General features: G+C 44.5%; 1 protein-coding gene across 7 annotated transcripts in view; it reads left to right on the top strand.

Annotated features, from left to right (window-relative positions):
- The first annotated feature begins 2763 nt into the window (after positions 1-2763).
- Positions 2764-18034, top strand: part of LOC137347331 (myotubularin-related protein 9-like) — a 50808-nt gene continuing 35537 nt past the window's right edge. For 2 of the 7 annotated variants that reach the window (XM_068011768.1, XM_068011767.1), the window contains exons 1-2: positions 2766-3025; positions 16805-16900. In XM_068011768.1, the coding sequence (XP_067867869.1) occupies positions 2844-3025; positions 16805-16900 (278 nt within the window). In that variant the 5' untranslated portion in view covers positions 2766-2843. Of the gene's footprint in view, positions 3026-16804; positions 16901-18034 lie in introns of all 7 variants that reach the window. The other 5 variants (XM_068011772.1, XM_068011770.1, XM_068011774.1 and 2 more) reach the window with 4 other exon arrangements.

The raw sequence follows: 18034 nt of genomic DNA, 5'->3' as shown, positions 1-18034 counted from the left end.
TCGGGTCCATACTGGCTCTCCGTGGAGCAATCCAGTCATTCCCTCCCCCGCTCGATTCCCGTGGCACTGCAATTTTATTTCCTTCAAGTGCCCATCCAATTTCCTTTTGAAGCCATTGATCGTCTCCACTTCCACCACCCTTGTGGGCAGCGAGTTCCAGGTCATTACCACCCATTGCATAAAAAAGTTCTTCTTCACAACCCCCTGCATCTCTTGCCCAAAACCTTCAATCTGTGTCCCATAGTCATTGTACTATCAGTTAATGGCAATAGTTTTTCCTCGCCTAACTTATCTAAGCCTGTCATAATCATGTACACCTCTATCAAATTTCCCCTCAATCTCCTTTGTTCTAAGGAGAACAACCCCAGCTTCTCCAACCTAACCTTGTAACTAAAATCCTCCATCCCTGGAACCATTCTGGTAAATCTCCTCTGCACCCTCTCAAGGACCCTCACATACTTCGTAAAGTGTGGTGACCAGAACTGGATGCAATACTCTAGTTGGGGCCTAACCAGAGCTTTATAAAGATTCAGCATAACTTCCCTGCTTTTATACTCTGTGCCTGTATCTAAAAATCCCAAGATTCCATATGTTTATTAACCACTCTCTCAATATGTCCTGCCACCTTCAAAGATCGATGCACATGCACCCCCAGGTCCCTCTGTTCCTGCACACACTTTAGAACTATGCCATTAAGTCTATATTGCCTCACCCTAACCCAGGGGTCAGCAACATGTCCACACACAGACACCAGTGTCCGTGGTAAAACATTTTGAGGTCCGCCACTGGTAATGTCAGGGATGAGAAATTTCCCAGTGGCTTCTTCTTTCCATCCCAGACCGTTTTTTAAAATTGCACTGTCCATTTCACAGCAGAATTGGAATTTCTAAGCTCAGATCTTTATCAAATGCTCATTAACACTCCTTTCCATATTCACAGCTGTCAGGTGCTGAGAGCGGGAACAGTGGTTTCCGAACTTCAGACAGATAATATATAATCTATGATCTCCTCCAGTCCCACAACCTCTGAAATGTTGGTGCTCCTCCAATTCTGGCCTCTCAAGCATCCCTGGCATTAATCTCTCCACCATTGGCGGCTGTGCCTTCAGCTCCTAGGCTAAGCACTGGAAATCCCTCCCTACACCTCCCTTTCCCCTTTTAAGTCGCTCATTAAAGCCTACCTCTTTGACCAAGCTTTTGGTCATCTGCACTAATATCACCTTACATGGCTCAGTGTAAAATTTTGCTTTCCAACGCACCTGTGAAGTGCCTTGGGACGTTTTACTCCTTTAAAGGTGCTATATAAAATGCAAGTTATTGTTGTTGACCCAGTCTATGTCAATGTAATTTCCTACATGTGATATATATGATCATCTGATTTGACACATAGCAACCCAGCGCCTCTCGCTGCTGAGTTCTCAGTACTGCTACATTTAGCTCAGTGTCAGCGTCCAACCCCCTCACATCTACTGAGGCATCGTCAAAACAACAAATATTTCAGCCAAAACAATCATTGTAAATGCCACAGCAAAAGGAACTTGAATTCTTCCGTGTTAGGAAATCTGCAAAGCCTGATAATGTTTCAGCAAAGTTCTCAAAGTGTCGGGAAGCGGCACAGGGCAAATGGTGCTTTTGCATGAACTGAGTGAGGTTAACTTTGTCCTGACCAGCAGTGTTCAGACTGACTCTATACCCCGGGCACTGATTTCTGTTTGTTTTCAGTGCCAGCAGTGGGTGGTGCAGTTTATGTTGATTTATTGGGTGGATTTTAAAGGGGCTCTGCCACCTTGGACAGAAATCCAGCAAGACAACTATCTCAATTTCGAAAGGCACATGATGGCGGATAGGATCCTTCTTAAAAAGCAACTTAGCATTTCGGACATTTTAAAGTCCAGTTGAATGAAGTTTGAATTCTGCTCTTCAGACAGAAGAATATCAGCTCAGTTGATTCCAAGCTTTTCTCCGAAGTTCCGCAAGTCGTGAATTTAAAAAAAAATTTAAATTTCAGCAGTGAAAGCATGGCTTTTGTTACAGCCAACCAGGAGAGAGGCAATTACAGAAATAAATACATCGTTTGCTTCTTGTGTTTTGTCTGTTTAAATAGTGGCTTTACAATCCCCTCCTCTGTAAAGGTTTTATTGGTCAGTGGATTTTCTAAACTGTTGACTGGCCAGAGGAACTGTCAATCTTGGGTCCGAAACAAATCGATTTCTTATTTTCTTTTTCTTGTTGCACAAAAGAAATGATCCAACACAGTTTGGGAAATATTATGTATGAATGTTCTTAAAACTTTTGAACGCGTTTAAAACTGTGGAGCAAGAAAATTGGGAGTTAAAGGATTGGGGTTGCAAACATTGTCTTGCAGCAGCTGAGTAGTTAACGGAACAGAGAGTCTGCGATGTATTAAAACAGTCACTTTAATGCACCCGGGAATTTGCAGAACACGACTGATGAATGCGCAATTGATTATTGCGGCCGAGTGCTAATTCCTCACAAACCACTTTAAATATCGCGTCCTATTTGGACCCACCCATTCTTTAGCGAGAGGGAAAAGTTCCGCTACCGTTAAATTCTATCAGCTAAAGGCAGCAAAGCTTAAAAAAAAACTGCCAAACCACTTCCGTGCCATTAATATACATATTTTTTTTCAATTTCTGAACATGTCACTTTGCACAGGGTCACAACAAATCTAAGCTGCCAAATTAGGTCATTTTCAATAGCTTTGTTACGTTGTATTCAAATGAGCTGAAATGTACAGTACATTCCTTTTCCGACCCCTTCATTCAATGAGATGCTGAAGATGGGGTCTGTTGGTTAATTCCCCATCTGCCTGCCTCCTCTGAAATGGAGTTCTCGGAGCTGATCCAAACTTCCAAAGTTGATCATGTCCTTCTTTCTCGCCCGTTCCTGCAGCCTGTTAAAGGGACCCTGTGTATTACCAGCCATCATCTGCTGCTCTCCTCCAGAGCTGGAGAGAAAGAGGAGCTTTGGCTCTTAATGAGGAACATAGATGCCATCGAAAAGAGGTCAGTTTATGAAACCTGCTGCCTAGCTGAGGTTAAACAGAAGTGTACAAATATTTATATAATCAGTCAATAATGCCCAGGAAGATGTTGAACTGAATCTTCTGTAGTTAAAAAAATAATCCTTCCGTGGCTTCAGCTAATTTCTAAAACATAAAGAGGCGGAAAACCAACGCTAAGTTTGATCTTTCCACGGATACTAATAACGAACCTGTCAGAAAACGTGCCTCGTGTTATCTATCAACTTTATTGTAACGATAGGAAATGCATCATTCTGGCTTCCTGCATTGCAGTGTGCTATTTTGAAGATATTTCTGTTACTTGTTTTTCTAGGATTTGCAGCCATCTCAAGGGATTTTTGTATTTTAAAAATATTGCATGTAGAGTTTAACAGAACTGGAACATAATCCGACGCTTTAAACTGTCTTCAAAGGTCCAGTTGTTGGCATAAACCACTGGGACAGTTTATAAATGTGATAGGAACCACAACAGGGATATAACCTCGAACATGCTGTCAGACTTTTTGATGAAATTGTGTAAACTCTACTTGTTCCCATGGGCTACTTTATTCCAGTTTGAGACTTGCCCTATTAGAATTCCCTTTGTTTTTAGCTGTTTCCTAGTTTTGCTTTGATTTACATTTAGCTGCATCTCTGTACAGTCAGATACTGCAGGCACATTTCATTACTGTACAACTTCACATAAGCTCACAGAAAGGAATGGTTTACAAATAATTTATACTAAAGGTTATTTTTAACCAATAAAGAACCAAAATGCATATCCTTCTCATACCAGGATGGGCTTTATTAAATTGTTTGTTTTAGAAAGTAAAAATGAAGGGAATTCTGAAAATGGACAAAAGCTAATTACAGTGAAGATTATTCAGTAAAAAGTGCAAAGATCTGACTCTAAAAACTTGCTTGATTCACAGAAACCACAATGTGGAGTTCCTGATGGATAATGCACATAAGGAGGGAGGAAGTGTTGGGTATCCTAAAAGGCATTAAGGTGGACAAGTCCCCAGGTCCGGATGGGATCTATCCCAGGTTACTGTGGGAAGCGAGAGAGGAAATAGTTGGGGCCTTAACAGATATCTTTGCAACATCCTTAAACACGGGTGAGGTCCTGGAGGACTGGAGAATTGCTAATGTTGTCCCCTTGTTTAAGAAGGGTAGCAGGGATTATCCAGGTAATTATAGACCGGTGAGCCTGACGTCAGTGGTAGGGAAGCTGCTGGAGAAGATACTGAGGGATAGGATCTATTCCCATCTGGAAGAAAATGGGCTTATCAGTGATAGGCAACATGGTTTTGTGCAGGGAAGGTCATGTCTTACCAACTTAATAGAATTCTTTGAGGAAGTGACAAAGTTGATTGATGAGGGAAGGGCTGTAGATGTCGTATACATGGACTTCAGTAAGGCGTTTGATAAGGTTCCCCATGGTAGGCTGATGGAGAAAGTGAAGGCGCATGGGGTCCAAGGTGTACTAGCTAGTTGGATAAAGAACTGGCTGGGCAACAGGAGACAGAGGGTAGCAGTGGAAGGGAGTTTCTCAAAATGGAAACATGTGACCAGTGGTGTTCCACAGGGATCCGTGCTGGGACCACTGTTGTTTGTGATAAACATAAATGATTTGGAGGAAAGTATAGGTGGTTTGATTAGCAAGTTTGCAGACAACACTAAGATTGGTGGAGTAGCAGATAGTGAAGGGGACTGTCAGAGAATACAGCAGAATATAGATAGACTGGAGAGTTGGGCAGAGAAATGGCAGATGGAGTTCAATCAGGGCAAATGCGAGGTGATGCATTTTGGAAGATCCAATTCAAGAGTGAACTATACAGTAAATGGAAAAGTCCTGGGGAAAATTGATGTACAGAGAGATTTGGGTGTTCAGGTCCATTGTTCCCTGAAGGTGGCAACGCAGGTCAATAGAGTGGTCAAGAAGGCATACGGCATGCTTTCCTTCATCGGACGGGGTATTGAGTACAAGAGTTGGCAGGTCATGTTACAGTTGTATAGGACTTTGGTTCGGCCACATTTGGAATACTGCGTGCAGTTCTGGTCGCCACATTACCAAAAGGATGTGGATGCTTTGGAGAGGGTGCAGAGGAGGTTCACCAGGATGTTGCCTGGTATGGAGGGCACTAGCTATGAAGAGAGGTTGAGTAGATTAGGATTATTTTCATTAGAAAGACGGAGGTTGAGGAGGGACCTGATTGAGGTGTACAAAATCATGAGAGGTATAGACAGGGTGGATAGCAAGAAGCTTTTTCCCAGAGTGGGGGATTCAATTACAAGGGGACACGAGTTCAAAGTGAAAGGGGAAAAGTTTAGGGGGGGATATGCGTGGAAAGTTCTTTACGCAGAGGGTGGTGGGTGCATGGAACGCATTGCCAGCGGAGGTGGTAGACGCGGGCACGATAGCATCTTTTAAGATGTATCTAGACAGATACATGAATGGGCAGGAAGTAAAGAGATACAGACCCTTCGAAAATAGGCGACAGGTTTAGATAGAGGATTTGGATCGGCGTAGGCTTGGAGGGCCGAAGGGCCTGTTCCTGTGCTGTAATTTTCTTTGTTCTTTGTTCTTTGTACAGTCTAGTGTTACCCCTGGCTCTTTGTCTTGTTATGCAGTAGTTGCTTTTGTTACCTTGCTGTTCAGAAGGTGATGTGATGTCTTAGCAACCTGCTGCATAACCCTCATCATGAATGCAGTTAAGTCCAGACAAGATTACATTTCATTTCCAAAGCAAGTCTGCTTGGGAGGATTGAGCATCACTGCTTCAACACTCCTTGGTCAGTGAATTGGTGCTTTGTAACTTACACATCATTTAAACATGGTTTGATTGTGCAACGTATTCAATTCGGAATGAATGTCAGAGCACAGTCTGTGTGGGTGAGCTGTTGTATGTCTGACAGAAGTTATACCAATATTGGAAAGGAAGATATCAAGGCTAAAATATATAGTGTTACAACCAGGTGAGAAGGAGTCTAGGGGTTCCCGCTCAGCCTTTGCCTGGTTTAACTGTAACAGGGTTTAATTTTTAAACACTGTGTTTTAGCTCCCCCTTAGTGCATCCTTGTTCACTGCTCCATTTGTCTTTCTTTGGCCTCCTTATCTCGAGAGACAATGGGTAAGCGCCTAGAGGCAGTGGTTTGTGAAGCAGCGCCTGGAGTGGCTATAAAGGCCAATTCTAGAGTGACAGACTCTTCCACAGGCGCTGCAGAAAAAATTGGTTGGCGGGGCTGTTACAGAGTTGGCTCTCTCCTTGCACTTCTGTCTTTTTTCCTGCCAACTGCTAAATCCCTTCGACTCGCCACTCTTTAGCCCCACCTTTATGGCTGTCTGCCAGCTCTGGCGATCACTGGCAACTGACTCCCATGACTTGTGGTCAATGTCACAGGACTTTATGTCATGTTTGCAGACGTCCTTAAAGTGGAGACATGGACAGCCGGTGGGTCTGATACCAGTGACGAGCTCACTGTACAATGTGTCCTTGGGGATCCTGCCATCTTCCATGCGGCTCACATGGCCAAGCCATCTCAAGCGCCACTGGCTCAGTAGGGTGTATATGCTGGGGATGTTGGCCGCCTCGAGGACTTCTGCATTGGAGATACGGTCCTGCCTCCTGATGCCAAGGATTCTCCGGAGGCAGCTAAGATGGAATGAATTGAGACGTCGCTCTTGGCTGACATATGTTGTCCAGGCCTCGCTGCCGCAGAGCAAGGTACTGAGGACACAGGCTTGAAACATTCGGACTTTTGTGTTCCGTGTCAGTGTGCCATTTTCCCACACCCTCTTGGCCAGTCTGGACATAGCAGTGGAAGCCTTTCTCATGCGCTTGTTGATTTCTGCATCGAGAGACAGGTTACTGGTGATAGTTGAGCCTAGGTAGGTGAACTCTTGAACCACTTCCAGAGCGTGGTCATCGATATTGATGGATGGAGCATTTCTGACGTCCTGTCCCATGATGTTCGTTTTCTTGAGGCTGATGGTTAGGCCAAATTCGTTGCAGGCAGTCGCAACCCTGTCGATGAGTCTCTGCAGACACTCTTCAGTGTGGGATGTTAATGCAGCATCGTCAGCAAAGAGGAGTTCCCTGATGAGGACTTTCCGTACTTTGGTCTTCGCTCTTTGCAAGGTTGAACAACCTGCCACCTGATCTTGTGTGGAGGAAATTCCTTCTTCTGAAGGCTCCAATTGTCAGGCAAAGAAATCAAACAGGTTTCCTGAGATTTAAACAAGAAAGGTAGAAGTTTATTAATCTTAAACTGTAAACCAGTTAACGACTACGGATATGCAACAGAACCCTGCTAGCATGCATACACGATAAACACACACATGCAGATAGAGACAGAAAAAGTGGAAGGAATAAAGGGGAAAAGTTTGAGGCAATATCTGGTAGTTACAGTCCTTTAAGTTCAATGTGGAGTCTCTGGTTGCCGTTAAGTCTTGCAATTCGTTGGGGCCCAGTTCACACTTCAACTTGTTCCAATGTAGGAGTTTTTTCTCTCTTGAGGTTTACATGTCTTCCATGGGTCCAGTAGCTTGGGAGAAAGCAAGCGAGAGAGAGACAGCCAGGCGAGAGACTTGCTTGTTTCAGCTTCAGTTGCACACTGCCTTTTGAACTGTTCTGTGGCTAGTTCAGAAAACCTGTTAGTCATGTAACCAGCTGGTTTAACCAGTCCTGGCTCTGTGGATTGTATCATCTTAGCAGGGCCTGAAATGCACTTCCTTATACCTTTCAATGTCTGGTGATCAAAACCCATTTGGGTTAATTGGAGCAGGGAATAGTCCTTTGTCTCCACATGCAGTGTCTCTTAGTATGCAAATGTCCTTCCAGCCCAGTGTCTGGTGATCTTCAAACAAGACATTTCTCCCCTCCAGCAACAGTTTAAAATCAATGTTCATATGACAAAATTAATATGCCTCATTCTTGGCTGGTGGGGGTCTGCATAACAATAGATTCTCTTTTTGAACTGCATTAGTTCTCACTAGGTACCTGTATAGAACTTTACAATAATTCAGATGCCAGTTTTAGGAATTTTAGGAATTAATTGTTTATCTCTATCAGAGGTTCTCAACATTTTTGTTACTGAGGCCCCCCTGCCATGTCATAGAAATTCCACAGACCCCCTGTACCACAACACAAATATCTTTTCTATACAAAAACTTGTTATACAATTAAACATATTTATTATTTTGGTTTTATTTAATGTGAAACTTGTGAGTGAGTGTACAATGCCCACTATTGGTGGGGTTTTATCTGTAGCCTCACACCAAACACCCACAGTAACTCTCTCCATGAACTGCTTCTGTGACCTGTCTCTCTCCACCTTTCTGAGGATGCCTCGGTAAACAACCTGCGCTCAGACAGCCCTGTGAATTTTTTTTAAATTTGTTTCAATGGGATGTGGGCATCACTGGCCAGGCCAACATTTATTGCCCATCCCTAATTACTTTTGAGAAGGTGGCGGTGAGCTGCCTTCTTGAACTGCTGCAGTCCATCTAGTGCGGGTACACCACAGTGTTGTTAGGGAGGGAGTTCCAGGATTTTAATCCAGCAACAGTGAAGGTGTTGACTGCCTGAAAGCTGGCAATATTTTTGCCCAGAATTTAGTTGGCACATGCCTGAGGATTGCAATAATCAGCTGTATTTCCATATGTAGAGTAGAGGGGGTGGGTGTAAGGGTACTGGGACTCAGAGCCTGGTGCCTTTCGCCGCGCCTCACACTGCTGCACCCTGGCCCCCAGCGCCAAATTATGTTCTCTTCGATTTTAATGCACTTTCTCTCTCTGTCTCTCTCACTTTGTGTGTTTCAGCGTACTGCTCTTCAGGTTAATCTGGAGTTAAGCTGTCCAGCTCAGGTTTGGAAAAAATCCCACAGTTATTTTTGGCAGATCCATTGAAACCTCCTCATGGTTGGAGTAGGTGGAAATGTGGAGAAATCAGTTCAGCCATGAACTTATTGAATGGCGGAGCAGGCTCGAAGGGCCGAGTGGCCTCCTCCTGCTCCTAATTCGTATGTTCGTATGGTTGAGAAGGCCTGATCTATATGATAGACCCTCCCCCTTTCACTTGCACTTCATTACAATCCAATTATGATGCTGTTCCCTTAAATCTAATTGATTTAATCCCCCATGTTTTACTTCCCTGGTTAATTTGTGCAGTGATCAATTACAGCTTGTCTTTTTGTCACAATTGCAGTTCTGCTGGCTGTTGGGTTTGTCAGTTAACAGCACTTGCAAGGACATGTTTAGCATATTGCCTTTATAGCCACTCCAGGCGCTGCTTCACAAACCACTGACCACCTCCAGGCGCGTATCCATTGTCTCTCGAGATAAGGAGGCCCAAAAGAAAAAAGAAAGATACTCAGTGAGATCAGTGTGATAAGGAATTTTGTTGCCCCAAATGAGATAAGTACATAACTCAAACAACAGCAAAACAAGTAAGTTAGGGTCAACCTTTTTTTAGTGGAAATTAAAATGAATATCAAGCAGATGGATGTGAAATGTTCGATTTATAGCCATAATGTTATCTTACTTTAAAACAGATCCTGATTTCTAATGGTTTTGTTTAGTGAGAGCTGTGTAAGCTATCCATTAATGTTACTATTTCGTTGTGACAATAAAGTTGCAGAAGTATGATTTTAGTTTCTGTAGTTATGGGATCAGTCCAGTGTTTTAACAATTGATAGCCTCCCAGTGGGACTTGGCAAACTTTGCAGTTTGTGTGTTCTTTATTCCTTGTTTTTTTCTGTACTTTGCTCAGCTGTCACTTTCCCAGGGAATGTGTTATAGACACAAGCACGGTCAGCAACAAGCAATCTAACTGATGTCTGTAACGTCAGATGTCAGAAAATAAATGATTCTTCTTTACTCAAAATGGCAGCCTTGCACCCTCCACCTTCCATAAACTTCAGTTCATCTGAAACCCTGCTCCTCATTTCCTAACCTGCATGTGGTCCCACTCGCCCATTACCCGAATACTTAACCCAGATCCACCGACACTGCCAAATTAGCATTTTCATCCTCGTGTTTGAATTGGTTCTGGGCTTCACCACTGCCTATCTTTGTAGTCTCCTTCAGATCTACAGGTCACCCCGAACTCTACATTCCTCCATCTCTTGCCTCTGGTGCTTTCCCATCTTCCGTTACTCCACCATTCACCGTGCCTTCAGCCATCTAAACCCAAAGCTCTGGAATTCTCTCTCTAAACCACTTTGCCTCTACACCTTTCTGTTCCTTTATGATTTTCCTTAAAACCCATCTCTTTGACCAAGTTTTTAGTCACCCCTCATAATATCTCCTTCTTGGACTTATTGTCCATTTTTCTTTTATTACATTTCTGTGGAGTTCCATGGGGTATTAAAGGTGCTATATAAATGCAAGTTGCTGTTGTTATTGGCTTGAACCAGTTTCCTCAGTTTGTGGAAAGAGTGTCTCAGTTCAGCCTCTGCAAAGGAAAATGTTCAGCCACCTGTACAGGAATTTACAGTGCAGTTAGACCTTTATAGAGTCATTTATGGCATAGAAGGAGGCCGTTCAGCCATCGAGTCCATGCTGACTCTCCACAGAGCAATCCAGTCAGTCCCACTTCCCCACTCTATCCCTGTAGCCCTGCAAGTTTATTTCCCTCAAGTGCCCATCCAATTTCCTTTTGAAATCATTCATTATCTCCACTTCCACCACCCTTGTGGGCAGCGAGTTCCAGGTCATTACCACCCATTGCGTAAAAAGTGATTCCTCATATTCCCCCTGCATCTTTTGCCCAAAACTTTCAACCTGTGTCCCCTTGTCCTTGCACCATTTGTTAATGGGAATAGCTTTTTCTTTATCAAAGCCTGTCATAATCTTGTACACCTCTATTAAATCTCCCCTCAATCTCCTTTGCTCCAAGGAGAACAAACACAGCTTTTCCAACCTAACCTTGTAACTAAAATCCCTCATCCCTGGAACCATTCTGGTAAATTTCCTCTGCACCCTCTCAAGGACCCTCACATCAGTCCTAAAGTGTGGTGACCAGAACTGGATGTAATACTCTATTTGGGGCCTAACCAGAGCTTTATAAAGGTTCAGCATAACTTCCCTGCTTTTGTACTCTATGCCTCTATTTATGAAGCCCAAGATCCCATATGCTTTGCTAACCACTCTCTCAATATGTCCTGCCACCTTCAAAGATCAATGCACATGCACCCCCAGGTCCCTCTGACCCTACACACTCTTTAGAACTGTGCCATTAAGTCTATATTTCCTCTCCCTATCCCTCTGCCAAAATGCATCACCTCATACTTGTCAGTATTAAATTCCATCTGCCACTTGTCTGCCCATCCTGCTAGTCTATCTGTGACCTGTTGCAGGTGGTTCATATCTTCCTCACTGTTTGTTACACCTCCAACTTTGGTATCATCAGTTTCAAAAGAAAATAACTTATGCACTCTTTATGATACCAAGACATTGCAAAACACTTTCAGGCAATGAAACACCTTTAGAATGTAGTCACTGCAGTAATATGGGAAAGACTGTAGCTAATTTGTGCACAGCAAGGTCCAACAAACATCAATGTGATCGTGATTAGATAATGACCCAATTTTGTAGTGAGTGGTGAACAAATGGTGATTGCCAGTCATTGCACTCATTCTTGCTCAGAGACTTTCTGTGGGCTTTTACACTGATTTGTACTAATTGGAGATCTGTGACCTCCTCTACCGGGGGTCTGGGGCCTCTGCAAAAAGCACAAGTAACAGTGCATCGCTTCAACCAATCAGAATGAAGAATCCTCACCAGACACACAAGGTTGAAATTTCAGGCCTCCCCTTCCCCGCACTCCAGGGTGGGAACAGAGGTTGGGTGGGCCCGAAAATAGTGATGCTGGCCAGGTCAGTTTCACAATGCTGTTCCCAGCACTGTCAGTGTTCACCAGGGCAGGGAGGGTGGGACAGAATCTACCTGGACCCCACTCACCTCCTCATTGAGGCCAATAAAAGTAGTTAAAAAGCTCATTAAGGGCTTGTTGTGGGGTGGGGGGCAGGAGGAATTTTGAAGGGGGCACCCGAGTTTCAGGAACTGTCTGTTACAGATCAGCAGAAGGGAGGTGGGTACAGAGTGGGGAGCCAGCCTTGCCTGCCCCAGGGCATCACCCCGGCCCCATAAGAGGGCCAACAGGACAAAGGGGGACTCAGTATTTGCAAAGGAGGTGCCCTGGGCGCTGCACAGCTGGGGGGAGTGGAGCGAGGGGGCAATCAGCACTTGGGCATTGAATGGGGTCATCGTCCCCCTGGTGTTGAGGGGGCAGAAGAGCAGGGGGAAAGGCTGCCAATCACAATAGGACAGTCACCTTTTCAAAAGGAAGGCTGCAGCTGGCAATGGGGGCACGAGTGTCAGATTTTAGGCTGATTGGCGATGAGGGGCAACACGCTCTGCAGGATAGGCAGACCCCCAAGCAGCAGGAGGGTATGGGAAAGGAAACAGGGGCAGGAAGGCAATGGAGACCATACCATCGACACAGAATCTACCTGGAGAGCTACCTGGAGATGCCCGAGACCCAGTGCCACAGGAGACTGCGACTCTCCAGGCAGATGGTCACGGAGATCCATGACCTTGTCACCGAACACCTCACACCTTGCAGCATTGGTCGCCATGGCCTGCGAGTAGTTGTCAAATTCACTGTGGCCTTGAACTTCTTTGCTTCTGTCTGCTTCCAATGATCAGCTTTGACCTTAGTAGCATCTTGTAAATGGCTGCAAACCACTACATCTCGCAGGTTACTTTTTTTTTATTCATTCATGGGATGTGGGCATCGCTGGCCAGGCCAGCATTTATTGCCCATCCCTAATTGCCCTTGAGACGGTGGTGGTGAGCTGCCTTCTTGAACCGCTGCAGTCCGTCTGATATAGGTACACCCACAGTGTTGTTAGGGAGGGAGTTCCAGGATTTTGACCCAGCGACAGTGAAGGAACGGTGATATAGTTCCAAGTCAGCATGGTGTGAGGCCTGGAGGGGAACTTGCAGGTGGTGGTGTTCCCATGCATCTGCTGCCCTTGTCCTTCTAGGTGATAGAGGTCGCGGGTTTGAAGATGTTGTTGAAGGAGCCTTGGTCTTATTTACAATTTAAAAAATTGTAATCAAGTTTTAACAAAAGATTATTTGGGCATTTGGTATTCTTCACTGTGAGGGATGTTAGCATTAGGAAAGGGAACATTTTCAAGCTCAAATGGATGTACAAGAAAGGTTCCTCTGCACTGCTGAAACCGTGTGCTTCAATCCCATCCTCAGAGTAACTCTTACAGCACCTCTGTGACGCCTTTCCAGTTACTGCACCATGCTGCAGCCTAGTTGGTAGAGGTCGCGGGTTTGGAAGGTGCTGTCTAAGGAGCCTTGGTGCATTGCTGCAGTGCATCTTGTAGATGGTACACACTGCTGCCACTGTGCGTCGGTGGTGGAGGGAGTAAATGTTTGTAGATGGGGTGTCAATCAAGTGGGCTGTTTTGTCCTGGATGGTGTCGAGCTTCTTGAGTGTTGTTGGAGCTGCACCCATCCAGGCAAGTGGAGCGTATTCCATCACACTCCTGACTTGTGCCTTGTAGATGGTGGACAGGCTTTGGGGAGTCAGGAGGTGAGTTGCTCGTCTCTGACCTGCTCTTGTAGCCACGGTATTTATATGGCTACTCTAGTATGTCCAATATGTCAGAGCTGGACAATACATTCAATTCATGACAGACGTGGTCTCGAAGGGACAGAGGGCAGTGGGTTTTGCCACCATCCCTGGATTCCCCCAGTGCAGGGCATTATCGATTGCACCCATGTGGCCATCAAGGTAAAGGCCTGCTACCCGACCCGAACCCGACGGGACTCAACAACATGTGTCGGGTTCGGGTCGGGTTGGGCTGCACTTTCGGGTCCAGCATTCGGGCTCGGGTCGGGTTGGGTCGGACACGCTCTATCACAGGTAAGTGGCTCCAATGTTAATTTAATTTTTGGACCAGAAAGGTTGTTTTGTTACAGTTATTTTAAGATTGTGCAGATCAGCAAGAAAGTGAAAAACGTAAGGTAAGTTGGTCGGTCAGGAGGGAAAAAATGGAAGGACTCGGGCTGGGTCAGGCTCGGGTCAGATGTGGTTCTGTCGGGCTCGGGTCGGGGTTTTTTTTTTTGCAGACCCGAGCCGGCCTTTACATCAAGGCACTGAGTGATCAACCAATGGAATTCATCAACAGGAAGGGCTTCCATTCCATCATGGTTGAACTGCTCAGTGACCCACAACAAGATCTTCCTCCATGGGTGCGCTCATTTTCCTGGAAGCTGCCATGACTCCATCCTGTAGTCCAGGCTGCCTCAGATCTTCACTCTAACCCCCAAAGGGTGTGGATAGATCCTAGGGGACAAGGGATATCCCTTGAAGAGATGGCTACTCCCCCTCTATGGCAGCCCCAGACAGAGGCAGGTTGGCAAAACAACTAATGCCACCTGCTCACCACTGAACAGGTCATCAGGCTTCTGAAGATGTGATTCAGGTACCTGGACCAGTCAGGTAGTGCCCTCCAATACCCTCCTGCAAGGGTCTCGCCCATTGTGGTGGTCTGCTGCACTCTCCATAACATGGCCCTCCAGAGAGGTGTGGACCCTAATGACAGTGAGGCCCTGGAAGGAGACAGCTCATCGGGGGAGGAACAACAGGAGGCGAGAGAGAAGGAGGAATTGGAAGCAGTGGAGATGGCGCTGAACAGAGAAGTGCCCTGGCTGCACAATGAGGTGGCCGGGCATGGCTCAGGGCACAAAGGGCCTGTGAGGATGCCATGAATGTCAGGGATCTCCTGATTCTGGAACGTTTCACCTGAGTCCCTCTGACCCAGGTTGAGGGCAATGGCATGGAAGGGAGTCTGAGATACCTACACTAATGCATGCATGGAAAACACAGCCTGGAACATCTAATCACTTACAGCCAATGAAGGAGGCACAGCTAGCCAGAGGCCTTATCCTCACCGTGGAGGATCCCATTACCTCTTTCACCACCTTATACCACTTTTCCTGTTTCGGCAGCAATGAAATGAGTCCCAGACATCTGGCTTAAAGAGTCATCATTTATACAGTGCAAAGAGAGGAAAACAGTAGACAAAGACATTAAGAATAAAAACAAAATACTGCGGATGCTGGAAATCTGAAATAAAAACAGAAAGTGCTGGAAATACTCAGCAGGTCTGGCAGCATCTGTGGAGAGAGAAACAGAGTTAACGTTTCAGGTCTGGGACCTTTCATCAGAACTGTAAGAACACACCCCAGTGCTCGGCGAGACCTGGTGGCCTCCTCCTCTCCCTCATGATCTCCAACATTAGATCCAGGTCGGCATCGATGAAGCAAGGGGCTGCCCTGCCCTGGGTTCCAGCCTCCAGCTCTCCTGTGACATCTCACTTCCCTCTGATGGCTGTGGAAGGTTTTGACACAATCAGCAGATTCCTCCCTCAGGACAGTCAGCAGCCTCAGTGATAACTGCTATGGGGAGTCTAAATAAGTCCCACATTTCATCTAATCCACCCCCATTCCCATCCCCACTGGCTCTAATTGGACAGGAAACCGGTCTTCTTATCAATCAAAGACTCACCCCCACGAAAATCTTAACTTAGAGGAAAAACAAGAAAAAATTCAATTTTTCCGTAGTCATTTAAAGTAATAATTGGTTTTGATGATGGAAATTTATAAAAGTTTACAGAATAAAGGTATACAGTATTTAAAATATATTTTAAATTCAATTTTTATGCTATCTTTTATCCCACTTGTTCGTTTATGTTTCACATACTCCTTACTGCAGCTGTTTTAATATCAGTCAACTACATTCCTGAAGTAGGGTAGAATTTAGCAAGTATCTTTAAAAAAAAATCAAATTTCTGCACTATTTCCGCTCAAAGCTGATGTTCATGAACAGGAAATACTCTCAATAATCTATTCTTTCCAAGTTAGATTTATTGTTAACCAACCAGAAAAGCTGTGGTGTCATTGACAATGGACTGGAGGGAGATGAGAGAAAGTAACTGTTATCTTCAAGAGCATTCAGAAATTTACTGTGAGATGTTCAGGGTGTGGAAAAAGGAGGGGGAAGTAATAAAACAAAGAGTAATTTTAAAACAATCCCGTCTTGCAGGATTAGAAAGCCACATAACATCTGTTGCGCGGTGTCTGTTGTTTTGAAATCTTTTCACAATTTGCTGAATTGTTGTCCTGTCAGAGTTCCTGATGACTGCACTTTCTGTGCTGCAGCTGAAAATGCAACACCAGCAACAAATTATAATAATAATTTATATTAATAGCTAAAAGCATGGTGGAGAAAAGAGCTGAAATGTATTTGAAAAGAAAAATCTAAATTATAACCAGTGTGGTCCATTCAGATATCAATGCCTGATTCTTTTAAAAAAAAAATGGTGCAACAAACACAGAGGAACATAAGCACTGAAGAAATAGCAGGAGTAGGCCACTCAGCCCTTCGAGTCTGCTCTACCACTCAACAAGGTTATGGCTGATCTTCTACCTCAACTCCACCTTCCCACACTATCCTTATAATCCCTAAGTCACTTAGTGTGCAGGAATCTGTCGATTTCTGTCTGGAATGTACTCAACGACTGGGGTAGAGAATTCCAAAGATTCACAACCTTCCGAGTGAACAAACATTTTGCTAGTTTGTGCCTGTACCCTGAAGATTTTATGTTTGATGTGCTGAACTTGGGCTGCAAGCGAGTAACTGAAAAAGCTATCCATATATTTTGCAATTTTTTTCTTTTCCTTTTCTTCCAAAAGCTGTGTCCATTCAATCTCTTGGCGGTCAGGTTGGAGGGAAGTGAAATCTACCCAATCGTCTCCTGTAGCTGGAGGAGGGGAGGCTGCTGAGTTCAGGTAGAAGATGCATCTGGCAATGTAGGAGGAGGTGAGGGAGAGCACTTGAGGGGATGTGTCAGAGTACCCTAGACACTCGCTCCCTCATTACATAACCACCCTGCTGTTTTCAGAGTCTTGGACTGTTAAAGTGTCAAGAGCTTCTGAATCCAATCTGACGGCAAAAATTATGAAAAGAAGACAACCTGAAATGTTATATATCACTTTATCGGATTAACATTACTTTTAGCAGCGAAAGCTAGTGAGATCAATACAATAGGGCCAAAATGAAATATGACATGGGTTAGTATAGCAGATAGATCGGGCACAATTCCCTTATTGTTAATACTGCCATTTCTACTAGTTCTCCAAAAAAGATTTATTTTATTTAGTAGCAGCAGCACAGGAAAATACAGGACAAGAATAGATTCTGCAGTCCATCTGGTGTGTCCCAAAAACTAATATTCCTCCATCACTTAATCCATTAAATATTGATCTAGTTCCCCCTTAAAGTTTTCCACGCTATCTGCCGCCTGTGCTTCCCTGGCAACCTGCTCCATGCACTCAGTGCTCTCTGCATATCGTCAAATCAGTCTTGTCAGTGCATCCATAGGGACAGAGGCATTGATGCACTCACTGCCTTTGGGCCCAAGGCTGCACAGCCTGTTTCTGTGCTGTCCATTCTATGTAATTCAATGTAATTCATTTCACTCCAGATGACTGGTTACCAACTTTTTAACCTAGGCATGCCCTCTCACTCTCAGAGATATAGTTTGGTTTAGCAATGACATAGGGAACTGGCCTGAATTCTCAGCTGTGACTCAGCATGTGTGCACAGGGCCTCATATCGTTAACAGGAAAGCCCCTATTGTAGAAAGAGAAGAAATAATAAAATATACTAAAAGTATAGAAATGTAATTATTGATATTTTAATGCTTTTAGTGTTTTTTGTCTGTTTTTGCAAAGAGGTGACTGTAAATACAAAGGAGATGATCACTGTGCATTGTAGGCAGAAAATGACTGAAACATTTATTATAATTTCTGAAAGTATTTTGTTGTTTTTTCTTCACTTTTTTGGCTTCTTTTTGTCAAACAACTTCCAGAGAAACTAATTTTTTTGCCAGATCTCTTATCAATGCCATGTTATGTTTGCTG

The sequence above is a fragment of the Heterodontus francisci genome, chromosome 31, assembly GCF_036365525.1.
Source record: "Heterodontus francisci isolate sHetFra1 chromosome 31, sHetFra1.hap1, whole genome shotgun sequence".
In the NCBI taxonomy this organism is placed as follows: Eukaryota; Metazoa; Chordata; class Chondrichthyes; order Heterodontiformes; family Heterodontidae; genus Heterodontus; species Heterodontus francisci.
Note: the sequence above shows the minus strand (reverse complement) of the source record. Positions and strands in the feature narration are given on the sequence as shown.